We start from the raw sequence: 23,875 nt of genomic DNA, 5'->3' as shown, positions 1-23,875 counted from the left end.
TACACTCCTCCACGCCTTTGCACATGCCTGGAATGCCCATCCCTCTTGTGCACTAGGTACATTCCTTTTCATTCTTCAAAACCCTTCTCAAATGTCAAACTCTTCTCTTTTGCCTTTCTTGACTTTATGCTTCACTCCTGCTTTTCCTTATTGCTTCTCAATCTTGCACACACATTTACCACTTCTATGTAGTTGTTTGCATTTTCTGACTCCTCCATGAGAATGTGAGTTTTGTGCCTTATGTCATCTTGGTACACCAGTTCCGAGCAGATAATTTGGCACTGAGTGGATGTTTCAGGAATGTTCACAGTAAAAAAAACAAATTAATAAAATCGCCAGTGTGACTCGGTTGGGTGCCGTCCTGCACACTGAGAAGTTGCTGGTTCCATTCCCAGTCAGAGGACATGCCCGGGTTTCTACCCAATCCCCAGTAGGGGGCATGCAAGAGGCAGCCAATCCATTTTTCACTCTCACATTGATGTTTCTGTCTCTCTCCTTCTCCCTTTCTCTCTCTCTAAAAATCAGTAAAAAGAATCTTTAAAAAAACACACAGATGTATCCTGAACTTCAAGAAGCATTTATAGAGCAACTATTTTGTGCATAGTGCTATGAGGCAAAAGAGAATTTTTAGAACCTCAGAGTTTAAGATCTCTCATGTCTTAAATTGTGGATCCCTTTACAAGGAAAACCTTTCCTGAGCTCCCTGGCTACACTGAGCAAGTGGAGCCCATCATGGGTGTCAGGGGCACCAGTAAATATTTGTGAAATGAATGAATGGATGAATAGTCCTTGATGGTCTCTTTAGAGCTCAGTGATATGAGCAGAGGGGAAAGAGTGAAGGAGGTCCAAGGTGGTTAGGGAAGGCATCTCGGATTTATATAGATAGAGAAGCCTGGGGGTGGGGGAAAGCCAGGAAATAAAAATCGTATATTTGTGTCTTACAGCTATTCTATCATCTGACACCATGTTGGCATTTGAGAGGACTTCACTGGTTATTTGGCATCTCAGAGGATCACAGAGTAGCCAAGAGACAATTGTAGTCTAATGCCCACATCTTTCTTTCTTTTTTGTTCTCCCCCCCCCATCTTTCTTACAGATGGAGAAACTAAGACACATAAGGGAAAATTCTGTTACATCACATACCTAAATAAAAACAAAAAAGAAATAAAACCCATGACTTCCAATACCCACCCACCCCAGTCCAGGATTTGTATCAAGTAGAAGATGCACCCAGGCTCTTGGTCAAACACTAGCTATCAGTGGACCAGGGAAGAAGTCTGGCAATGCCCAGTGCAGGTGGGCAGACGGTGGGAGTAGGGGGTGAGGGCATTGGATAGTTCAGGGGATTTCTTAGTTACCTTCTTTGAGGTCTAAACATTTCTTTGCACAGTTAAAGTTGCAACACTTCATCCTCTTGGGGCACTGACTGTTCTTCAGACATTGGTTCTTTTCTTCCATATCACATTGTACTCTGATTCTAGGACACATCTCTGAGGGGAGGGAAGAAAGGACCTTGAAGGGGCCAGAGCACCATTCCCATGTCCAGGGCACCACTGCAGATTTAGGGAAGCTTGTTTTCATTGTCTCCAGAAAGTAGTGATCTTCAGAGGGCTCATGATTGACGCACTGCTGCCCCCATTCCCAATGCCCATAACAATTTACAACCTAATCCCTAAATGCAGCCTCTCCCCCACCCCCAGCCCCACAAAGTTTCAGGGAGGACACTCTCCCTGAGGACTCTTCTGGTCACTTGATCTTCCTGTATCTGGACACTCCCTGAGTGTGTGTGTGGGGGGTGCCATAGCTTTTGGTGATTGAGCTCTCCATTTTTGGAGTCAGATGGCTGGGCCTTTGAATTCTGTGCAACCCTTGCTATGGCAGGCACCATCTCTGAACCTTGACTCCCTCATTTGCCTCTAGAGTTGATTTGATGATTAATGTAACAAAGCTTGTAAAGCCACTGTCAGGCTGCCTTGGGCATAATAATAATAACTGATATTGATGAAGTGCTTATTGTGTGCTTGTACTTTTCTCCTTAATCCTAGTGACAACTCTATGGGTATTAATATTCACGTTTTATTAATAGAGGAATCTAAAGCACAGGGAAATTATGGGAACTTGCCCAATGTCACACAGCTGCTGAGGAGTGGAGCCAGGATTTGAACCTGCAGTGTCTGGCTCCACTCTTGTCTGAGTGCTTCTTATATTTTAGCTGCTAATTATGAGGGTCTTCCTATCTCAGCATTTCAAGGGACTTCCAGAGACCATTCATTATCCCCAAAGAATGGGGCTGCAATGGGAAGGGTGCTACTAAGGGGAGTGGCTTTCTTATGGAAAAGACCCTTAAGCTTCCCAGGGCCCTTAGTTTGTTTCATGAGCTCCAGGTCCAGGCACTTCCAGGCAGTGAAGTTTCCTCTCATAATGATGGTGGGGGGTCAGTTGCCACAGACTGTTTCCTGCATCCACAGAGGCATCTTACCAGGAGGAAAGGAGCTGAAAAGAAGACTCCAAATATCTTCCCTGTCCCCGCCCCAGGATCCCAGGCTGAGGTGGGGGAAAGCATTTCTTATGGGTAGAATTCTTTGTTTCTTCCTCCCAGCAGAGTTCCATTTCTCCACTAGGAGGACTGAGACCCCAGTACTTACTGTTAGAGGACCCCTCAACCAGTCCAGGTTCCTGGACACCCCCTAGGAGGATGAATGGTACCAGTATTGGCAGAAGTCCTAAGAGGCCCATTTTAGGAGGGGGCTGCTGTGGCCGGTGCTCAGCAGCAATTTCTCCTGAGTTTTGGCTGCCCTGGCACAGCCTAACACTCCAGGAGCCACACAGCCCTGGAGATGAGCCAGCTACACTCCCTCCTCTGGGGAACACCAAGTCCCTGGAGCCATCAGTGGGCCTAGCTGGCAACCACAGCACCAGCCCTGGGGGAAGGGCCACTTGATAGGCAGCACCTAGTCCTCACGTGAGCTGAGGCTCTCTGGCTCCCTGGGCAACCAGGGAGAGGGCACAGCGCTTACCTGGGGCTCCTAGACTCCGTTAGCAGAGGGGACATTCGATTCCAGGGTTTTTCATTTTTCAAGGGGAGTCTGGAGGTCAAGAGTATCCTAATTCTTGTCTTTCTCCCCAGTCTTACTCTTCCCCTGACATGTTTATTTTTCTGTCTGCTGCTTTTCCTCACACTGTTTATTTTTCTTCGCTCTGTGCCTCTTTCTTTCACTCTCTGTCTCTCTCTCCTTTTCTGTGAGTCTCTCTCTGTCTGGGTCTCTTTCTCCCTGCCCTTCTCTCCTCTCCAGGCCTTTCCTTCTTTCTTCTCTCTGGGCCAACCCTTTTCTTTAACCATTAGCAAAGAGTAAAGGTGTTACTATGAGCAGCATGTGGAGGAAGAGACAGGCCGATTCCAGATGGAACTGAATCTTCAGAGTGCCTGTCAAGATCACGGCGCTTTGAAAGCAGGCGAGAGAGTTAGAGCTCATGGAGAGCTTCTGCCATTGGGAGCAGTTTGGAATAGGTGGTACAGGAGGGAAATAGTAAATAAATGTCAGTTATGACCTCAGAACCAGCTGCATCAGTGGGTGGGGCCTGAAGATTGTTCTATTAACTTTCCAACTTAAGGCTTGAGCTCCAGTATACTCTCAGCTCGCCTCTGATGTCACCTGCAGCTGCAGGAGACAGTTCTAGTGCACGTTTTTCTCTAATCCATTTTTTATCATTAAGATGGAATTCATATCATATAAAATTAACCATTTTTAAGTGAACACTTACGTGACTTTTTAATACCTTCATGATGTTGTGTATCCATCATTTTTATTAGTTCCAAAACGTCTTCGTCGTAAAAGAAAACCTCACAGCCATTAGTAGTCACTTCTGTGACTGGCGTTTGCGTCTGGCTTCTTTCACCTAGAGCAATGTTTCTGAGGTTCCTCCACAGCGTAGCATGTATTCGTGCTTCCTTCCTTCCATGGCTGAGTAATATCCAGTGCACACTGATAGCTTTCCACTTCAAACATCAGAGTCTCTACTTCTCTGCTGTGGGTTTTCTCCGGCTTCTGGGAGCCTGCTCAGATTGCATGAAGGACAGCCTGAAAGAATGAGGGAGCTCACGCCCCCAGACATCCCGTAGGCTATGGGAATCAGTGGATACACGCCTCAGCTTCCCAAGAACTGAAGACGGATGAAAAATATGGAGGCATGGTTTACATGGTCCCTTAGAAGGTCTCCAGTAGAATTAAGCTATAGTTTCTCACAGTGGTAACCAGCTCGTAATCAACTCCTTGCTTTCCTATATCACTTAACCCACTCCCCACATTTATCTCCCAAGTGAACTACTTTTACCCATGCCTTTGTCCTAGGATAAATTTCGGGGGGCTCCAAACTAAGGCAATGCCCATGAGCCCTTGACTTTAAAGGGTCTTGCAAGTTTTTGAAGAAACAGAGGATAACAATATCCCTGGGGCTCTCAGCTTTCAAGGTGATTTTCTTCAATCCCTTTAATGGTGCCTCCAGAAGCCACAATGAGCTTTTATTCTCCACTAACCATAATGTACCAACAGATGTGAATCATTCAGTTTCAGAGGCACAGGATCAGAGTACTTTATTGGGAAAAATTGGGAGATACACAGGTATAAACCAGGAATGCTAGAAGTTGGACTATAGAAATGGGATCAAAACAGAATATTTTGTATGAAAAGAGGCTGAGCCTGGCCGGGTGTGGCTTAGTGGTTGAGCATCAACCTAGGATCCAGGAGATTGTGGTTTGATTCCCGGTCAGGACACATGCCCGGGGTTGCAGGTTTGATCCCCAGTGGGGGGTGGGGGGCGTGCAGGAGGCAGCCAATCAGTGACTCTCTCATCATTGATGTTTCTATCTCTCTCTCTCCCTCTCCCTTTCTCTGAAATCAATAAAGATATATTTTGAAAGAAAGGAGAAAGAAAGAAAGAGAAAGAAAGAAAGAAAGAAAGAAAGAAAGAAAGAAAGAAAGAAAGAAAGAAAGAAAGAAAGAAAGAAAGAAAGAGAGAGAGAGAGAGAGAGAGAGAGAGAGAGAGGAAGGAAGGAAGGAAGGAAGGAAGGAAGGAAGGAAGGAAGGAAGGAAAGAAGGAAGGAAGGAAGGGAAAGAGAGAGAGGAAAGAAAGAAAGAAAGAAAGAAAGAAAGAAAGAAAGAAAGAAAGAAAGAAAGAAAGAAAGAAAGAAAGAGAGAGAGAGAAAGAGAGAGAGAGAGAGAGAGAGAAAGAAAGAAAGAAAGAAAGAAAGAAAGAAAGAAAGAAAGAAAGAGAGAGAAAGAGAGAGAGAAAGAAAGAAAGAAAGAAAGAAAGAAAGAAAGAAAGAAAGAAAGAAAGAAAGAAAGAAAGAAAGAAAGAAAGAAAGAGAAGGCTGAGATGGAGGAAGGGGGAGGCAGATCCCAAGGTTCAGTTTGGGAAGGGCTAAGGCCTTAGAATGCTAGGATTGGAACAGTGGAAGCCAACCTGGAATGTCGATCAGGCACACAGACAGGGCCTTGAATCATGAGCCAAATCCTGGCAGTTGTTCCTGCGTATCCTGTGTATCCTATGGATTCAGGATTAGGAGCCTGTTGAGAGTGTAGGACAGGACCAGCTGAGCATTTTGGGCTTACCTTCAGGACTAGTATTAAAATTGTTTGTACATCTTTCCACGGGACATTAAAAAGGAGTGGGTTTATTTCATTTAGCATAATATTCTCAAGGTCCAGCCATGTTGTTGCAAATGGCAGTATACAGCAGTGTGGTGACTGCCAGAGGGAAGGGGGAGGGGGTCCTAATATATGGTGACGGGAGAAGATTTGACTTTGGGTGGTGGGCACACAGTGCAATATACAGATCTTGTAACATGCAAACCCACACCTGAAACCTATATGATCATATTAACCAATGTCACCCCAATAAATTTAATAAAAAAAGATTTTAAAAAGAAAATTAAAAAGTTAAAGGGAGTGGATTTACTTTGCAAAGCCATAAATCTCCTTAAAGGACAAATGGATGTGGATAGGAGTGGATTGCTAGCAAAGAGTTGTATGAGACAATTAATGGCCTGAGGTGGGTGGTAAACATGCCTAGTGCTAGGTTGGGTGTCCTGTGACCTCTCTGAAGCTGGGTCTCTGAGATTTCACCACTTCTGCATCCCCCCTCCACCCTGCATACTTGCCAACTTTGATTCATGACATCTTTTCCCAGCCTCAGTTCCCAGAAAGCCACTGTCCAACCCTCCAGGAGATGTGTTCTACCTCCTGGTTGGAGCTGGTTCTGTTAGCACCTGGCCTCCAAGGATTCAGCCATCTCAGAATGGACTAGCCAACACCCAGACCTCCCACATGGCCCTGGTGAGGATGGGAGATGGGGGCTCTCAGGACTCACGTTTTTTGGCGCACATGTTCTGACACAGGTCTTTGGTTTGGAAGTTGTTATTGTTTCCTTGGCAGCCACCATAGATGAAGATGGAACAGGTACCATTTTCCTTATCATACCACCAACGACGAAAAAAAGCCATGCAGGGACCAGGATTTTTCGGCAAACTGCATATGTCTGCAGGGAGACCCCAAGTTAAGAACTTAGAATGCCCACCCTGAAAAAATACAACTGTTATTGTCCCTCTGGCAACCCCCATAGATGACACTGAGCAGGTTCCTTTCACCTTATCACACCTCGGGGGCCCAGCTCCACTCATATATTGTGCACGTTTGCAGGGAGACCTCAAAGTGGAGCTGTTTGGGTGTCTGCCTCCCTGGAGAACATCAGTATCTCCCTTCCCTTCTGGTCACAGGCTTCACTGTCTCCCCTGAGAGTGAGGAAACTGGTTTCAAGATTTGTTTCCTAATTCAGTGTCTGCCCATATTACCTTCTTGTCCCTGACTTCCATTTTTGTAAAGTAGAAATGCAAAACCCCACCCTGCTTGTTGCACAGGGCTGTCCTGAGGGGCAGTGAGACCACCCTCTAGGCCCTCTAAGTTGTGAGCTCCTTGATTGTATCTGAATGTGCAGCCTCTAGCACAGTGCCTGGCAGAGAGCAGCTGCCCAATAAATAGGCCCTGAATAAATAAAAGACATGGAAGTGTCTTGAAAATTAGAAATTATAAGCCACTTACTCTGCCTTCTAAACTATGCCAAGAAGAGAACGTGGGATCATGACTAAAGTGCAGCTCCATGCAGATAAGGCAAGAGTAGCTTTTCAGATGGTCAAGCACCTCTTCTCCCTGCAGTTAGTTTCAGTTCCATTAAGGGTTCAATTTCATTCCCACCCCCCATTCATATGTTAAAGTCCTAAACCTCAGTATCTTGGAATGTGATCCTATTTGGAAATAGAGTTGTGGCCGATGTTATTAGTTAAGATGAGTATTACTGGATTAGGGTGAATCTCTAATCCAATATGACCAACGTCCTTATAAAAAGGAGAAATTTGTTCACAGACACACAAGGAGGACACCACATGAAGACGGAGGTCTACGAGCCAAGGAATGCCAAAGGTTTTCAGCAAACCACCAGATATTAGGGGAAAGGCAGGGAACACATTGTCCCACACAACCTGAGAAAGAACCAACCCTGCCAACACTTGACCTTGAACTTCTCTCCTGCAGAACTGTAAGACAATACTTTGCTGTTGTTTAAGCCACTCAGTTTGTGGTACTTCCTTACAACAGTCCTAGCAAACTAAAACAGATCCAAAGTAAACTGTGAGTTCAGTTGAACAGTAAAGTCCTGTTGATTTTCACTTCCTCACAGCTCACCTCTCTAACACTCTTTTTTTCTTAAAAATTTATTTATTTTTTATTTTTCAATTATAGTTGACATTCAATATTATATTAGTTTCAGGTGTAGAGCGTAGTGGTTAGACACTTATATAATTTACACAGCAATCCCCCCAGGTAACTCTAGTATCTACCTGACACCATACATACATAGTTATTACAATATTAAAAAAATTTTTTTCAGTTACAGTTTATATTCAGTATTATTTTGACTTAGTTTCAGGTGTACAATTTAGTAGTTAGACAATCATATACTTTACAAAGTGTTTCCCCTGATATTTCTAGTACCCAGCTGGCATCGTACATAGTTATTACAATATTTTTTACTGTATTCCCTATGCTGTACTTTACATCCCCAGGACTATTTTGTAACTGCCGATTTGTACTTCTTAATCTCTTTCTCTTTTTCACTCAGTCCCCAACCCTCCTCCCATCTGGCATCCATCAATTTGTTCTCTGTATCTATGAGTCTCTTTCTGTTTTGTATGTTTGTTTATTTTGTTTTTTAGATTCCAAATATAAGTGAAATCATATGTATTTGTCTTTCTCCGTCTGACTTATTTCAGTTAGCATAATACCCTCTATGATGATTCATGTCACAGATGGGAAGATTTCATTCTTTTTTATGGCTGAGTAATATTCCATTGCATATATGCACCACATCTGCCACTCTCTTTAAGTCTCCGTGTCTCATGCCTGGGCTGTTGAGATGGCCTCAAATTGACCTTCCTGCCTCCATCCCTGGCCCCTCCAACCCATCATTCATGCTGCCTACCAGAGAGAAGGACCTGATGGATCTGAAGCAAAGCTGATCCCATCATTCCACACTAAGACCTTGACTTCGTGACAAAGTCTCCTCATGACCCACAGGCCCTTCATGATCTGGTTCCTGCTTGTGGCTCTGGCCCCTCCCCTGCCACAGTGCCCTTCTGAGCTACATGCTCCTGCAGCCTTCAGTACACTGCGCTGTCCCACACCTTCACACCTCTCACTCCATAATCCCTCTGCCCGCCCACTGTTGTTCATTAGTGACACTCCTATTCTCCCTTCAAAACCTTTCTCAGACATCAACTCCTGCATGGTGTCTCTGACTCCATTCTGCATTCTACACCCCCACGGGTGCTGAATTGACCCTGAATTTTTCTATGGTGTTTCTGAGTCTCGTGTGCATATTTTCATTTGTTTACGTCTTCAGTCTCATCTGTGAGGTTGTGAGTTTCTAATGAGCAGGGTTGTGTCTGATTTCATCTTGGAACCCCATTCCTAGCAGGAGGTCTGGCACAGTATAGAATTTGGCAAAATGTTGAGGGTAAAACAATGAATGAATAAAGAATCTTTGATCTGGACTAAGTCATTCATTGAGCACCTACCCTGTGCTAGATGCTTTAAGTGACAAAGAAAAGGCATGGCCTCTGCTATTAACGAGCTCCCAGTCACAAGTGACAAATAATTTAAGCCAATATGTGTCACGTGACTCTTATCTACAAGACATTGCTCCTAGCACTTCATGTACATCAACTTATCCTCCAGATAACTTCTAACATTGGTCCTTTTGTTATCTGAGGAAACTGAGGCACAGTGAGGGAAAGTTGTTAATTTGCCCAAAATAAATTGGCTGGCAAAAACTAGAGCTAAGATTTGAACTTGGGAAGTCTGAATTCAGAATTCCTCACCTGCAGGCAAATGAACAACTTACCATTCTCCCGCCTTCCCACTCTGCTCCACTGTCAAATCCTGTTCGACAATGGAGCAGAGTAGGTACCTCCTAAATACATTCCAAACACATCCCACTCTTCTCTATCCCCTCAGCTGCCTCTCTAGTCTAAGCTACCGTTTTCTTTCATCCTGAAGTCCTTTAAGGCATTCCATTCCTCCTCTGCAGGCATAGTAAAAACCTGTTCAGGTCACCCCCCACCTCAATGAATTTCCATTGTTCTTAAGATCAAAATGAGAGTCTGACCCATCAGAACCTACCTACCTACTATCTTTTTTCCCTTGTACCACACTCATGCTCCCCAGACTCCACTACTAAGTGCATGCTGTTCCCTGTGCCTGGAAAGCCCATCCACCCACTTTTGGCCTAAATTTACTACCCATCTTTCTTAATTCAACTCCAGGTTTGCTTTTTCAGGGAAGCTTCCTTCAACCTTCCTGACCACATTAGACAAATCCTATTGAGTCTCAGAGACTCAATATTTGTTCAATGAATGAGTACAGAATCTTTGATAGTCTCTCGGGAACCCAGGAAGATGGGCATGGAGTAAAGACTGTAGCAGCAAAGAAACTCTCCAGTCTGGAGTGGTCAGGGGAGGTTTCCTGGTGCTCAGTCAGACTTGTTGGATTAGGAGAGAGGCAGGCACACTAGAGCAAGAAGCTAGGTGATACCAGTAGCTTCATTATCACTTGCAGCAGCAACGTTGGTATATGGTAAGCCAACAATGGCCACCTGGGACTCAAAATAGTAGGAGTGGAAAGTAGCCAAGAGGCTATCTGACTCAGTCACACCCTTGCGCCTTTGTTGGGAGTGAACCGAAGCCCAGACAAAATGAAGATATTACCTAATGTCAAACACCACATTGGGGGCAGGGATGAACGTAGATCTCAGGTCTCCCAAGCCCAGCAATATTGCTCAGACACCAACCCTTAGCAAACCAAGGACAAAGCCAGCCCAGGTGGGCAGAAGGTGAGGGCTTGGGTAGAAGGACTGGTTATACCGAGGCTCTGAGTAATACCTTGTCGGAGGTCTAAACATTTTTTTCCACAGTTGAAGACACAGCACTTCATCTTGTCCGGGCATTTTTTGTTCTTCGTACACACATCCCTTTCTCTGTATTCACATTTCTCTTGGATTCTGGGGCATCTCTCTGGGGAAAAGACAATCTCACAACCATGAGTCTTGGAGAGCACAGTGCCCACTCTTCTCCAGACTCAAGGCAGCTCTGGGGAGTCAGAGAAGTTTGCTTTTACTTTGCTCATCCCAGGAGCCCTTTCCCTCAGGGTGCTCTTATGTGTTTCCCAGCACTGCCTGCACTACCCTCCCTCCTGACCCTCACTCTCAACCTCCTTCTCCTATCCTAGTCCTGCCCCCAACCCCAGCCCTTCTAAGGCAGGATTTCTCAGCCTTGACAGTAGGACATTCTGGAGGGATAATTATTTGATGGGAGGGGAGAGCTGTCCTGTGTGTCGTAGAATATTTAGCAGCATCCCTGGCCTCTACCCACTAGGTGCCAGTAGCACACCCCAGTTATAACCAAAAATGTCTCCAGGCCTTTCTAATATCCCTTGGAAGGCAAAATTGCCCTATGAAAAGCCACTGGTCTAACTGAATCTGGTCATTTGGGCCTGGTAGGGGAGTCAGTGTTTGGGAGTTCCTTCTTGGTGGGGCTATTGTACAGTGATTAATATCACTCACCCTGGCCTCAGACAGTTAGGTTTTTAAATTCTTAACTCTTGGTTTACTACTTACCCTCTCTGAACCTTGGTTTCTTCATTTGTAAAATTGTTTTAACCTTACAGAGTTGTGATGAAGAAATGAGACAACATGTATAAAGCTATAATCATAGTAACTGATGCAGTTATATTAACCAACATTTGTTAAGTATTTACCATAGGCCAAGCACTCTTCTAAGCATTTTAAACGTGTTCTCTCATGTAATTGCCATAATAGCTCTATAAGGTAAGTTCTGTTAGTATCCCCATTTTGCAGATAAGGAAACTGAAGCACATGGAATTTAAGAAACTTGCCCAAGGTTACATGGCTACTAAGTGGTGGAACCAGAACTTGGACCCACCAAATCTGACTCCAGATCCCTCTCTTTAAATCCCTACTTTCTGAGTGTTCCATAAATGTAGCAATTATCATTTTTACTATATAGTCATGGAGTATTACTGTCTTAAGTTCAAAGGAACTTCTGGATACTGTCCTTTATCCCTAAGTCAAGGAACCTTTGGGAGGGCAGGGATACTTTATAGGACTCTATCTGAACAAATCAGGAATTGATAGGGATGAGGTCCTGAGAAAGGAAGCAATTTTTGTTGTGGGTTAAGGGGAAGGTCCCTTAGGCTCCCCGGATTCCTATAGACCCTCCCACAAATGCTTTATCCTATGACTCTTCCCAGCCCTTCCCTCTTTCTCCCAAGAAAGACCCTCTACTTCAAAGCAGCTGAAAGTAGGGGTTATCTTAGGTCTGGATTCTTGCATTCATGGAAGGGATCTTCCACAGAGAGGGAAATAGGAAGAAATATTCCAAATATCTCTCTCCTCTCCCAACCCAGGACCAAGGCTAAGATAGTAAAAAGCAACTCAAGACTGGGGAACAATTGTTTCTTCCTTCCAGCAACCTTCCCTCTCTCCTGGGCAGGGGCTGAGACCCCAGTACTTACGAGGAGAGAGAAAGTGACCCAGACTAAATTCTTGGGCAGTCACTAGAAGGATGGATATCATCAGTGTCTTTAAAAGTCCAGAAGACATCATTTTGAAGAAGAGCTGGCCTGTCCGTCCGATGGTTCCAGAACATAAAAATGTCTGACTGCCTTTGTTCAGCCTATTTTTCAGCAGTCAGTATCTTGGATATGAGATCTGGAGTCAAGCCAGCCACCCTCTTCCTGAGAACGCCAAGTTCCTGAGATTATCAGCGTGACTAGCTGGCACCTATAATCCACAGCCCTGGGGAAAGGTCCCTTATTGGATGGCTCCCGGTTCTTAGCCCCTTGGACTGGCTGGGCTGGGTCCTCTGGTCAACGGGGGTAGGGGGACAAAGCTTGTCTCACTCTCCAAGCTATCTTAGGAGTGAATGGGATCTTCTCTATAACTTTGAGAGCTGTGGCATGTCCTCATTCTCTATTTATTTTCCATTTTATCTACACACTGACTGGGGCACATCCCTTTTGTCTCTGACAATGTGTCTGTTTATCTCTTGGCATCTCTGCTTCTCCGAGCGTCTGTGTGTCTACGTCTGACTTTTTCTTCTTCGGTGCATCTCCCGTGATCTCTGTGTCTCTTTCTCCCTTTCCCATGCTCCTCTCCCACCCCTCTCCCTTTTCTCCTTGGGTCACTCATATTCTTTGACTAAGGCCAAAGAGTAAAGATGTTGCCCCCTAGCAGGGTGTGGGGAAGGAAACAGGCTGATAGTAGAGTTGCAGATAGAGTTTGTCAAGGTCATGTGGTTTTGAGAGCAGGAGAGAATGTCAGAGCTTATAGAGAGCTTCTGTCATCTGGTGCAAACCCCCTGTTGCCTGAGGAGGAACTTTCAATGAAGAAACCTGCCTGAGAGACTACAATACAATAAAGGTCAATAAGGCAGCACAGTTGCTGGATTCTAACTGGAACAGTGGAGGTCCCACTGGAGAGTGCTGGACTACTTGGCAGCTTTTCTGCAGCCATGGAATCCAAACCATGAGTCAGTCAACCAGTCTTCATAGAGGGAGACACTCTTCAAAGAGTCAATGTGAGCTCTAAGGTTCCCATTCCCTTTCCTAACTAGGTCTTGCACTTTTGGGCCAAGCTCTGTTCTCCCATAGTCCTACCTGATGCCTGATGGACACAAGCCAGACAAAGCCAGCCTTACCATCAGTGAGTGACTATATGGTCACAAAATTTAAGATCACAGACGGAGCCCCTCAGCCTATGGATAGTGATGTCCTTGGCTAGAAATGCCTGAGACACTCAGGTGCCTGTATTCACTCATGTAGTGAGCCCACAGACATCCCCCTACCATCACCAGGACCAATGTGGTGCTTGGACCAGCCCTTGTGGTTCTTCTTATGATTGCAGGACTCACCTCCACAAAACCATCAGGGAACTTTAAAGCACAAGATTTATTACTCAAGGTCCCAAAGGGTACATGGCAGGTTGGAGAGCCACACAGCAAGGTTGAAGGCAAAGAGAGGGGCAGAAAGTGTAGACTTGGGGTCCTGCCATTATTAAGGTCCAAGAATGAGGTGTCCAGGGTTTCACAGTTCACTCTATTAGAGAATTTAAAGCATAAAAGTGGGAATTAGGACATGGGAAGAGAGAAGTAGGATTACTCAAGTTATCTAGGTTACTCAGGGCTTTCTAAAAGGCAGCCTGATTCTTTACCTAGTTATTTTGCTGATGGCTATGTCTTACAGCTGGCAATATGTTTATTAGAGGTGGATGTCTTTGAAATGAATGCCTTGGCAATCAAAAGCTTAATGTCAGGTACTTACATTACAAACAGCTTGATGTCAGACACTTACACTACACAATCCCATCCCACCAACTTCACAATCTCACTAGATCCCACTGAGAGACTAAGGAATAGAATTTCTAATGAACAACCAAGATGTCTTAAGCAGCACTGTCCCTCTTTTTCTCCCAAACTCAGCCCAGGAGGGAAGAAAAAGCTGAAATACCTAGGTGAAGGACTCTGAGGGCCCAACAGTTCCCATCTCTTCATCTTCCAGGTAGGGATCATCAAATCCCAGAAAAGTGAAAGGTGCTGAGTCAATGTCAGACGTAACGGTAGGAAGGAGCTGGGTGCCTTTTTGCCACAAGTCACTAGGGACTTTTCTGATATTGGTGTGAATATAATGTTTTACTATGGAGTTCAAGGTAGAGAGGAATAGTGAGTCTAAAGAGAATGAAGGTCAGTGAGGATAGGGGCCAAAGACCCACAAAGTCTCTAAATGTCCAAATGGTTCCCAGGGTCCCCAAGTAAGGTGAAATTTTCTCTAAATTTCCTTGAAAGTAAATGAAAACTCAGAATTTCTTTTGTTTAGCAGAAAAAAATCTTTATTTCTATCAAATTAAAAAGTATGAGTAATCCTCAAGCAAGATAATCAAAATAATCAATAACACCAGGAACAGTTAGAAGAGCATTAACAGGTTAGGTTTAGATGCTTTGAATTAAGCACAAACACCCAAATCAAGAGCCCAGTGGCTTTCACACTGACTCACCGTAAACACGTGACTTCTGGGAAAGTGGAGCTGACTTTTCACAGGACAGTAAACCAAAGAGACAAGTTGTCATTGGGTTAGAGAACTGATTTGAGCTTGAGAGGGGTCACAGTGAAATGCCATTGGAACTCAGCAATTTCCCCCAGAGATCTGTTCACCTCAAAAACAAAACTATATAAAAATCAGTAGTACACATTCTCATAAAACTAGAAAAGCCCTCTAAGCCCTGATACCTTGGAACTTACATGAAGACTGAGTTTTTGTTTTCCTTCCCTTTACTCTAAGTTAAATACAAACCAGTTTGTTTTTATTTAGTACATTTCTGTCTGTATAGCCAAAGCTTTAAAACGAAGAAAAGAAAGCTTTAATGAAATGGAATTAGACTCACACTAAGGGCGGTGAGAATCTCCCAGGTGCACTGCTCCTTTGAAAAGTTTTGCACAGGGAATCTTTTATTTCAAGAATGATACAGTGTCTCCTGGAATAGCCGAACTATCACTAAGGAAGAAAGCATGCCATGCAAGAGCTTTCTCCCTTTTGAAAATGTTGTGTCATCTCTGTCTCTTTCTCGCCTTCTTTCTCACAGGCACACAAATTAAATTGGGGAATTCCAGGAAGCATACAGATAAGAACATTTGTTTTGGCCAGAATTGTGCAATTTGTTAAAGGAAAGATGAGGTATGGCATTTACAAACATTTGTCATTATAATACGTCTCAACAGATGCAGGAAGCAGAGTTTTCTCTGTCGCTGAAACATGGCTTTATTGTTTCCCGACACCTGGGTCTTGCACCCTCCTCTGGAGACCAGCCTGGCTCAGTTCCACGTGGAAAGGGAGGGGAGCTCTGGGCCAGGCCACGTTCCTGTATTAATAGAAGCCTCTGTTACTGGGTCCTTCTTTTGAACAGCCAAATAGACAAGGAAGTTACTAAAAATGGAGAGAAAGCAATTCATACTGTGAAAATGACTCTGATGGATGAATTGTCTCCCTGGCAAAATTAACTGCAGCAAGAAAAGATGTTGGCGTTAAGCGAAAGGTAACAAGTGAAATTCATCAAGTGGGTGCGGATGCCTCCCGAGGTGCGGAACGCTGCGGAGTACAGAGGAGGCATGCACCCCCTGTATGCGGGGGGCGCTGCCGCCCACACCCCCATTTCCTGTCTCAGCCACCCCCCAGAGCAAAGATCCCGGGTGGGAGCAAATGCGTTGTTTCACCTATTATTTAGAATGGAGATCTCAAACTAAAGAAAGGTGCCAAAAGTCCCTTTTGAATTTCTAATCCCTGCAGCTACATGAAAACACGAGGTCACGTAAACAGGATTATTTCTGTTTTTAAATACAAGGAGGCAAGATAACTGAAATAATATCTATTACCTAGGGTAATTGTTGAGGATTGAATTAGACAACGTGTGTAATGAGCTTAGTATAAAGTACCAATAAACAGTTAACTACTGAGAATGCCTATACGCAACACATTTGGAAACCTGTGGTCTTTATGATTTGAACGAAGACTTCCAGCAGGCTAGTAAACTGTTTAGACAAACAACTAAAGTAAATATTGAACTCAGGTTCCAGTGAACTCAATCTTATAAAAGCTCTATTTTCGGGTTTGCACAGGCATCGTTCTATCTAACGTATTCCTGTCTCAACATTTTGAGTGGCAGGAAAAGCCACTGTAGCACCTCTCTCGCCCATTGCTCTTCTACCCTTTCCCTTCCCTACCAAAGAGGGGGGTACACCCTGGGTGAATCTGGAGCTCAAGTGAGCTTGGCTGCTAAAGGGTGATGGGGAATGACCCTGGGGAAGGGGGTAAGTCAGGAAGCCAGTCTCCCCTGGTTCTATCAGGATTGTGCATGACAAGTGCCACCACATCAGATGGCAGGCGAAGGTGTGAATTTGCCATTCAGAAGCATGCTAATGTGTAATGTCATGTAGGGAGATGGTATAAAGTCAGGGATTACCCTGTGCTAGGAGCTCAACCACCTGCCAGAACTTTAGGAAGAATCAGTTTATTATCGGGGCCTTATATGGGGGTAGCAGTGAGGGAGTGACTTGTTCTGATCTTAGAAAAGTGAGTATCTAGAGAGCTCCAAGGAGCCTGGGCCTATGTGTACGCACCATGGCTGAGGGTGGCTCAGGGTAATGGTCCCCTCAGGGGCACAACGCCATGGACACCAAAGGGTAGATGAGACACATGAGCTTGTCTCCGCCACAGGTTAGCCAGGACACAAGCCAGTCTACTTTGATAGCCTTTCATTTTATTTATAAATGAGTAGTTACAGAGGAGGACCAGAGGCTCAGATTTTCTAAGCAAAGGGAAAAATAAGAACAGTCTCATACAAAGTGGAAAGTCACCACAGGGAACTCTCCTAAATACAAGCAAAACCAAGCAGGCTCAGGCCCTGGAGTTACTTGGAAAAGGGAAAAGGTAGTTCACATCCAGGAGCAAACTCAGGTTGCAGAGTCAGGAAAACCTGAGTGTGAATCCTGGCTACATTGTTTATTGGCAGCAGGAGCCTGGGCAAGACACTTCACATCTCTGACTTTGCCTTCTTTCTTTATAAACGTGGGATCATGCCTATCCCACAGGGTACTTGAAAGATGAAATGAGATGTGTATAAAGGTCCTAAAACTGCACATGTCACTCAGTAGGCCTCCAACAAATGGTACCTACTTTATGTTTGCCTTAGTGTTAAAGAGTATTAAAAACAGCAACATTTTCAAGTTCTAATAAGTGGGAAGCCTTGGCAGAGTAATGGAAAACGAAAGAATTCAGAGCTGGTTAGAATGACAGATTGTGAGGACAGGTGGGAATCTCAGGGACCATCCAAACTACTTTCTACATAACAGTGAAGGAACCACATGTGTGGCGATAGAAGGAAAACCAAGAAAAGTTGTCCCTTGAATTTCACTTGTGTCAAAATATTTTTTTAAAAAACTTTAATTTTTTACAAAATCATTGAAGGAGTTTGTTAAAGAAAACCAGAAATTGATTTTTTTAGGCCACTGAACATGCAACAAGCATTGTCTTTCGAAGACCCCGGTAAAGGTGTTTATGTTCTTGGTCTCACCTAGCAAAGGCCCCTCAGTCACCAGGCAATCTCAAAAATGGCAAACACTGTTGAGACATATTAAGCAACCCTGACGCTGGCTATAACTGTCTATTTTGCTGGAAGAGAGAGAAGGGTGGAGGAGTAGAGTATGGAATCAGGGGTCAGGCCATTTCCCATATCTTAAACCTTTCCCCAAAACTCCAAGGGCAATGGTTACACCGCAGTCACTCCCAGGAACAGTAAAGGACCCTCACCGGTGGGAATCACAGTGCATGAAGAGGGATATTCATTTTTAAGGCAACAGGAATAAACTTCATTGTCCTTCCCAGAAGAGAACAAGGATTATACATGGTGGCCACCAAGTCTGGAAACCAAATCTTAATAAATGATTTATTGATATTACATTACAATGAATGACAAAATAGTATTATCTATAGTTCCAGAATTTATGGCCACCCTATAGGATCCTTGGAATAGAAAAAAATTAAGATTTTGTTTTCTCATAATTGTAAAGCTGACATATTTAGTCCAGGCACAGCCAGTGTGACATGTTTCCTCAACTCCATGGACTCTATTCCCTTTATCAACTACTTATTATATGCTTGGATCACTCACAGGAGAAAAACACTGTCAGCATCAACATTTAGCAACACTTTCAAAATAGTTTTAAAAATCTTGAATAAAAAGCTAAACTATTCTTTTAGGCTAGTAATTCCATATGGTCTTATTGCATCTATACATAAGATAGGATTTTTTCACATTATGTGGTGCATATTGCTTATTTTTTAAGAATTTCCAAAAGACTGTGGATTTTATGTTTTCAGAAAAAAAAAAAAGAACTGTGTACACCCATGAGAATCAGACCAGCAGTTTAAGTAGACCCTCTGCAGAACTCAGTTCTTGGTGCATGAAATGATTCAACGTTGTCCCCTAGTGCTCAGCTCTTAGAAAGGAATTTCAGAGGGACAAAAGCAGTGAGTACCTGTATTAATAGCCTAGGAAGAGAGGAAATAGGCGTAAAAAAAAATAGTCTAATAAAAATGGCAGAAGTCGTCCTTTCATGCCAGAATGTCTGAAAAGAAGAGATTCTATGGAGCATGGATGCAGAAAACTGATGGCATTTTTATGCACCAATAATAAAATCCTAGAAAGAGAAACTAAAAAACAGTCCCATTTACCATTGTAACAAATAATTAAGATACTTAGGAAAAAACTTAACCAAGGAGGTAAAAGACCTGTATTCTGAAAACTACAGAATGTTGAAAAGAGATTGAATAAGATATAAACAAGTGGAAGACTATACCGTGTTCATGGATTGATAGAATTAATATCATTAAAATATCCATACTACCCAAAGCAATCTATAGGTTCAATGCAACCCCTATTAAAATACCAATGCCATATTTCACAGATCTAGAACAAATACTCCAATTTATGTGGAACCAAAAAAGACCCCAAATAGCCACAGCTACCTTAAGAAAGAAGAACAAAGTTGGAGGCATCATAGTACCAGATATCAAGCTATACTACAAAGCCCCTGTAATCAAAACAGGCTGGTACTGGCACAAGAACAGGCATATAGATCAATGGAACAGAAGAGAGAACCCAGAAATCGATCCAAGCTATTATGCTCAATTAATATTTGACAAAAAAGGCAAGAGCATACAATGGAGTAAAGATAGTCTTTTCAATAAATGGTGTTGGGATAACTGGACAGGTACAACAACAAAAATGAAACTAGACCACCAACTTACACCATACACAAGAATAAACTCAAAATGGATAAAAGACTTAAATGTAAGTTGTGAAGCCATAAAAATCCTAGAAGAAAAAGTAGGCAGCAAACTATCAGACATCTCATGTAGCAAAATTTTCACTGATACAATGCCTAGGGCAAGAGAAACAAAGGAAAAAGTAAATAAATGGGACTGCATCAAAAGAAAATGCTTCTGCACAGCAAAAAAAATCATCAAAATGAAAAGGGAACCCACTGTATGAGAACATATTTGCCAGTGATATAACTGATAAAGGGTTAATTTCCAAAATATATATAAATATATCAACAATATATATAAATATATCAACAAAAGAAGACAACCCAATTGAAAAATGGGCAGAGGACTTGAAGAGACACTTCTTCAAAGAGGACATACAAATGGCCAAGAGACATATGAAAAAATGCTCAATGTCACTAATTATCAGAGATGCAAATTAAAACCACAATGAGGTACCACCTCACACCTACCAGAATGACTACCATCAATAAATCAACATACAAGAAGTGCTGGTGGGGATGTGGAGAAAAAGGACATGGCTGGTGGGAATGCAGACTGGTACAACCACTGTGGAAATCAGTGTGGTGTTTTCTCAAAAAATTAAAAATGGAACTGCCGTCTGACTCAGTGATCTCACTTCTAGGAATATATCCTAAGAAGCCAAAAATACCAACCAGAAAGAATATATGCACCCCTATGTTGATAGCAGCACAACTTAAAATAGCTAAGACCTAGAAACAGCCCAAGTGCCCATCAGTAGATGAATGAATTAAAAAAACTGTGGTATGTTTACACAATGGAATACTATGCAGCTGTGAAAAAGAAGGATCTCTTACCCTTAGAGACAGAATGGAGGGGCCTGGAGAGTACTATGCTAAGTGAAATAAGCCAGTCAGAGAAAGACAAATATCACATGATCTCACTTATATGTGGAATCTAATAAACAAAATAGACTGACGAACAAAATAGATCCAGAGACATTGAAGCATGCAACAGACTGATGTATTTCAGAGGGAGGGGGGAGGGAAGAGATTAACCAATGACCTTATATACATATATGCATAGCCCATGGACAGACAATAGTGAGGGAAGGACTGGGGAGAAGGCAGATGAGGGGGGGGGGATCAGTGGGGGAAGTAAAAGGGGACACTTGTAATACTTTCAACAATAAAGATAATTTTTTTTAATAAAGGTGTCACTCCTAAGAGGGAAAAAATGAATTGTGGACACAGTCACTCAAAGTCAGAGAAGCAACCACTGAAAGCAATTGGCTTCAACCTCATTGTCACCAGGAGGACACACACCAGAGAACGTGGGGAAACCTCAGGCTACTACCCTTGGCATTCTCAGGCTTACTGGTGCTGTGGTTCAACAGCCTTTAGGGGATGGGGAGGCCCAGAGACCACCACCATCATGGCTACTTGGCAACAACACAACTGTCAGATCAGCTAGAGCTTGGTTTATACACCATTTGAAATCCAGCCTGTACTTGTTTTCTTGTGAACGGTTTTACACATGTGCAGGGATATCTTCAACATGTGTAGGTGACCTTTCTTTTGAAAGGCAGTTAAGAGCCTCTTCACTAATTCTTTCTACTCATTACTTTTCATATCAGTTCACAATTTAAACTAGAAAAGACGCTGCAAGCTATCACAGCTAGCTTCTAACTGGGACACCACACCAAAACTACACATACAACTGAAAGAGTGACCACATCTTCCTGGTTCTTCCACTGGGTGGGTTCGGTATGCTTCTTTGGACTGAATAGGTGTGATCTTGTTCAAGAAAAGCATGTAAACACAGGGCCAGATTTTGTCAGTCTCTGTTGGCTCCTGTATAGTTCAATGACTGCCTTTGCCACATCCTTGTATTGTCTTAGCCTGGCAGAAACTGCTTCAGGCTCATCCTCCTCCTGCTGGACCAAGAGTTCACCAGTGATTTCATCAATCCTGTGTATCAGTTCCTGGAGCATTGAAGTGACTCAACATCGTCCCCTAGCGCTCAGCTCTTAGAAAGGAATTTCAGAGGGACAAAAGCAATAACCATCTGTATTTATGGCCTAGGAATGGAGAAAACAGATGTAAAAAAAATACATTCTAATAAAATAGCAGAAGCCAAATTCTTTCGTTCCAGAATGTCTGAAAAGAAGAGATTCTATGAAGCATGGATGCAGAGAAGATGTCACTCCTAAGAGAAAAAATGAATTGCAGACCCATGGAATGAATGGGCCAATTGATGGAGCTGTTTGAATGGAAGGTAGTTGAGTGGATTTGTAAGTCGATGGAGAGGGGTGGGTATAGAAATGAAGAAGTATTTGATGTTTTATTAGAGAGTATGTGGGTGTGAAAGATAAATAGGTAGATAATAGGTATACGGAAAAAACACTGGATTAAAAATGGGCAGCTGGATAGGTAGAAGGAAGGTGCATAAGGTGAAATCAGATTATACATCCTCCCACTAAAAGAGTGGATCCAACATCAGCTGAGACTATCTTTGAGTGTTTCAAATAGAATGTTCAAAGTGACCACTAGAACTAGGTCACAGATTCTGTCCAGGGCTTCAGCCTGAACTAATGTCCTAGGAAAACCACCTAGTATCCAGTGCCGATCACACCTCTTCTCCAGCTGACATCATTAGGCATGTGATCACATGATCTGAACCAAAAGACCTTTCTCTCTGTACTGGTCTGTCATATCACTAATGTCCATGTTGGCCTCGTTGGCCTTAATGTTCTCCCTCAAAAATTGGCCGCTGAAGAGATGCTGGAGGACAAAGCTCTGGGTGATTCTCTGGCACATGATACCCTTGCCAGAGCTGGGAGGCCCAAGGATGACCACACACAGGAGTCTGGAAGCCATTGCCTTTGTGAGCAATGGGGCTGTCAAACAGGCAACCCAGACAACAGCCTGGGAGAAGCCCCCAAACTTTGTTTCTTCTGCCCCTGCCTCTAACCCTCTGCTCACACAGGGACTCCAAAACTCAGAATTTCTTGTTCTATCCCATTCTGTTCTGCCTAATTTCCAGCCCTACCCAAGGATCTCACTTTCCAAGCAGATGAGATAAAATTTCTGTTTTTGGAGCCTGGGATGAATGCCATTTTTGGCCCTTCCCTCAAAATTTCTTGGAGAGATTGGGTAAGGATCCACCTGAGCCTTTGTCCCTCTTTCCCTTATCACCTCTCACTGATGGACATAGTGCCTCACCTCTGCCTCAGACACGCTTCTGTTCTAGGGCCAATCCTGGGCTCAGAATGAGGGACTCCAAAGAGCACCAAGGTATATGTCTTTCTTTTTTCTTTCTTTTTTTTTTTTTTATATCTTTATTGATTTCAGAGAGAGGAAGGGAGAGGGAGAGAGAGAGATAGAAATATCAATGATGAGAGAGTCATTGATCGGCTGCAGCCCGCAACCCGGGCATGTGCCCTGACTGGGAATCGAACCCTGATTGCCTAGATCCTAGGTCGATGCTTAACTACTGAGCCACGCCCGGCCGGGCCCAAGGTATATGTCTTTTACCTGGAAATTTCTGCTTGTTCATTAGGCCAAGCACTGTCACATGCTCTGACTTCCTGTCACTGGCTTTCTCTGTTGTTCCCTGTGCATCTAACTGTATTACTGAGTTTCATGTTTGTTTCCACAGATAAATTTTGAGCTCCATTGGATATATTTATATCTAGAACCTAGTGCTTAGGACATGAATAGGCCCAGAATAAACACTAAGTACATTTGTTGGATGAGCAAGGTCGGTGGGGGATTGGTAGGTAGATATGAATGATTCATAGGGTGATGATTAGGAAGATGGTTGGGTGAGTAGGAAGAAGAATGGGTGAGGATAACATGGATATTTGGGTGCATGAGTGCATGGATAAGGGTGAGTGGATGGATGACTGGGTGAAGAAGAGGACTGGGTTGAATCTAAGGATGGTTAGGTTAATGATGAGATGAATGGATCTATTGATGGAAGCTGTTTGAATGGGAGGTAGATGAGTGGATTGATAGGTAGATGGAGGGGAGGTGGGTATAGAAATGATAGAGAAGTATGTTGATGGCTATTAGAGAATATGTGCATGTGAAAGATAAATAGGTAGATAATAGGTGCATGGAAGAAACACTGGATTTAAATGGACAGCTGGATAGATAGAAGGAATATGAGTGAAAAAGGTAAGTGGATAGATATATGAGTGAAAGGATGAGTGGGAAGATAGATGAGTTGAAAGGTATGTCAGAGGACTATATGAGCAGATGGATAGGCAAGTAAGTGGATTAAATGGTTGGTGCATAGGTGAAGGGGATGGAAACATGAATGATGAGTGAAAACATTAACCAAAATTAAAGATATGAAAAGAATTATATAGAGAATAATTTTTACTACTCTA

At 43.3% G+C, this 23,875-nt stretch overlaps 1 protein-coding gene and 1 pseudogene across 2 annotated transcripts; both read right to left on the bottom strand.

Moving 5' to 3' along the window:
* Nucleotides 1-6,355: 6,355 nt before the first annotated feature.
* Nucleotides 6,356-11,245, bottom strand: LOC308562313 (eppin-like; the record flags this gene model as incomplete). Its single annotated transcript, XM_081148312.1, has 3 exons — nt 6,356-6,534; nt 10,487-10,618; nt 11,221-11,245. The coding sequence occupies 3 exons, from the start codon at nt 11,243-11,245 to the stop codon at nt 6,356-6,358; spliced, it is 336 nt and encodes a 111-aa protein (XP_081004438.1).
* A 9,607-nt stretch (nt 11,246-20,852) lies between these two features.
* On the bottom strand, nt 20,853-22,358 carry LOC308562312 (adenylate kinase 4, mitochondrial pseudogene; annotated as a pseudogene). Its single transcript has 3 exons — nt 21,927-22,358; nt 21,215-21,463; nt 20,853-20,917 (listed from the first exon to the last, which is right to left on the bottom strand). The product of its transcript is annotated as an adenylate kinase 4, mitochondrial pseudogene (transcript).
* Between the last annotated feature and the right edge of the window lie 1,517 nt (nt 22,359-23,875).

The sequence above is a fragment of the Miniopterus schreibersii genome (genome assembly GCF_964146895.1).
Source record: "Miniopterus schreibersii genome assembly, chromosome: 10".
Taxonomy (NCBI): Eukaryota; Metazoa; Chordata; class Mammalia; order Chiroptera; family Miniopteridae; genus Miniopterus; species Miniopterus schreibersii.
This window is presented reverse-complemented; position numbering and strand designations above follow the sequence as displayed.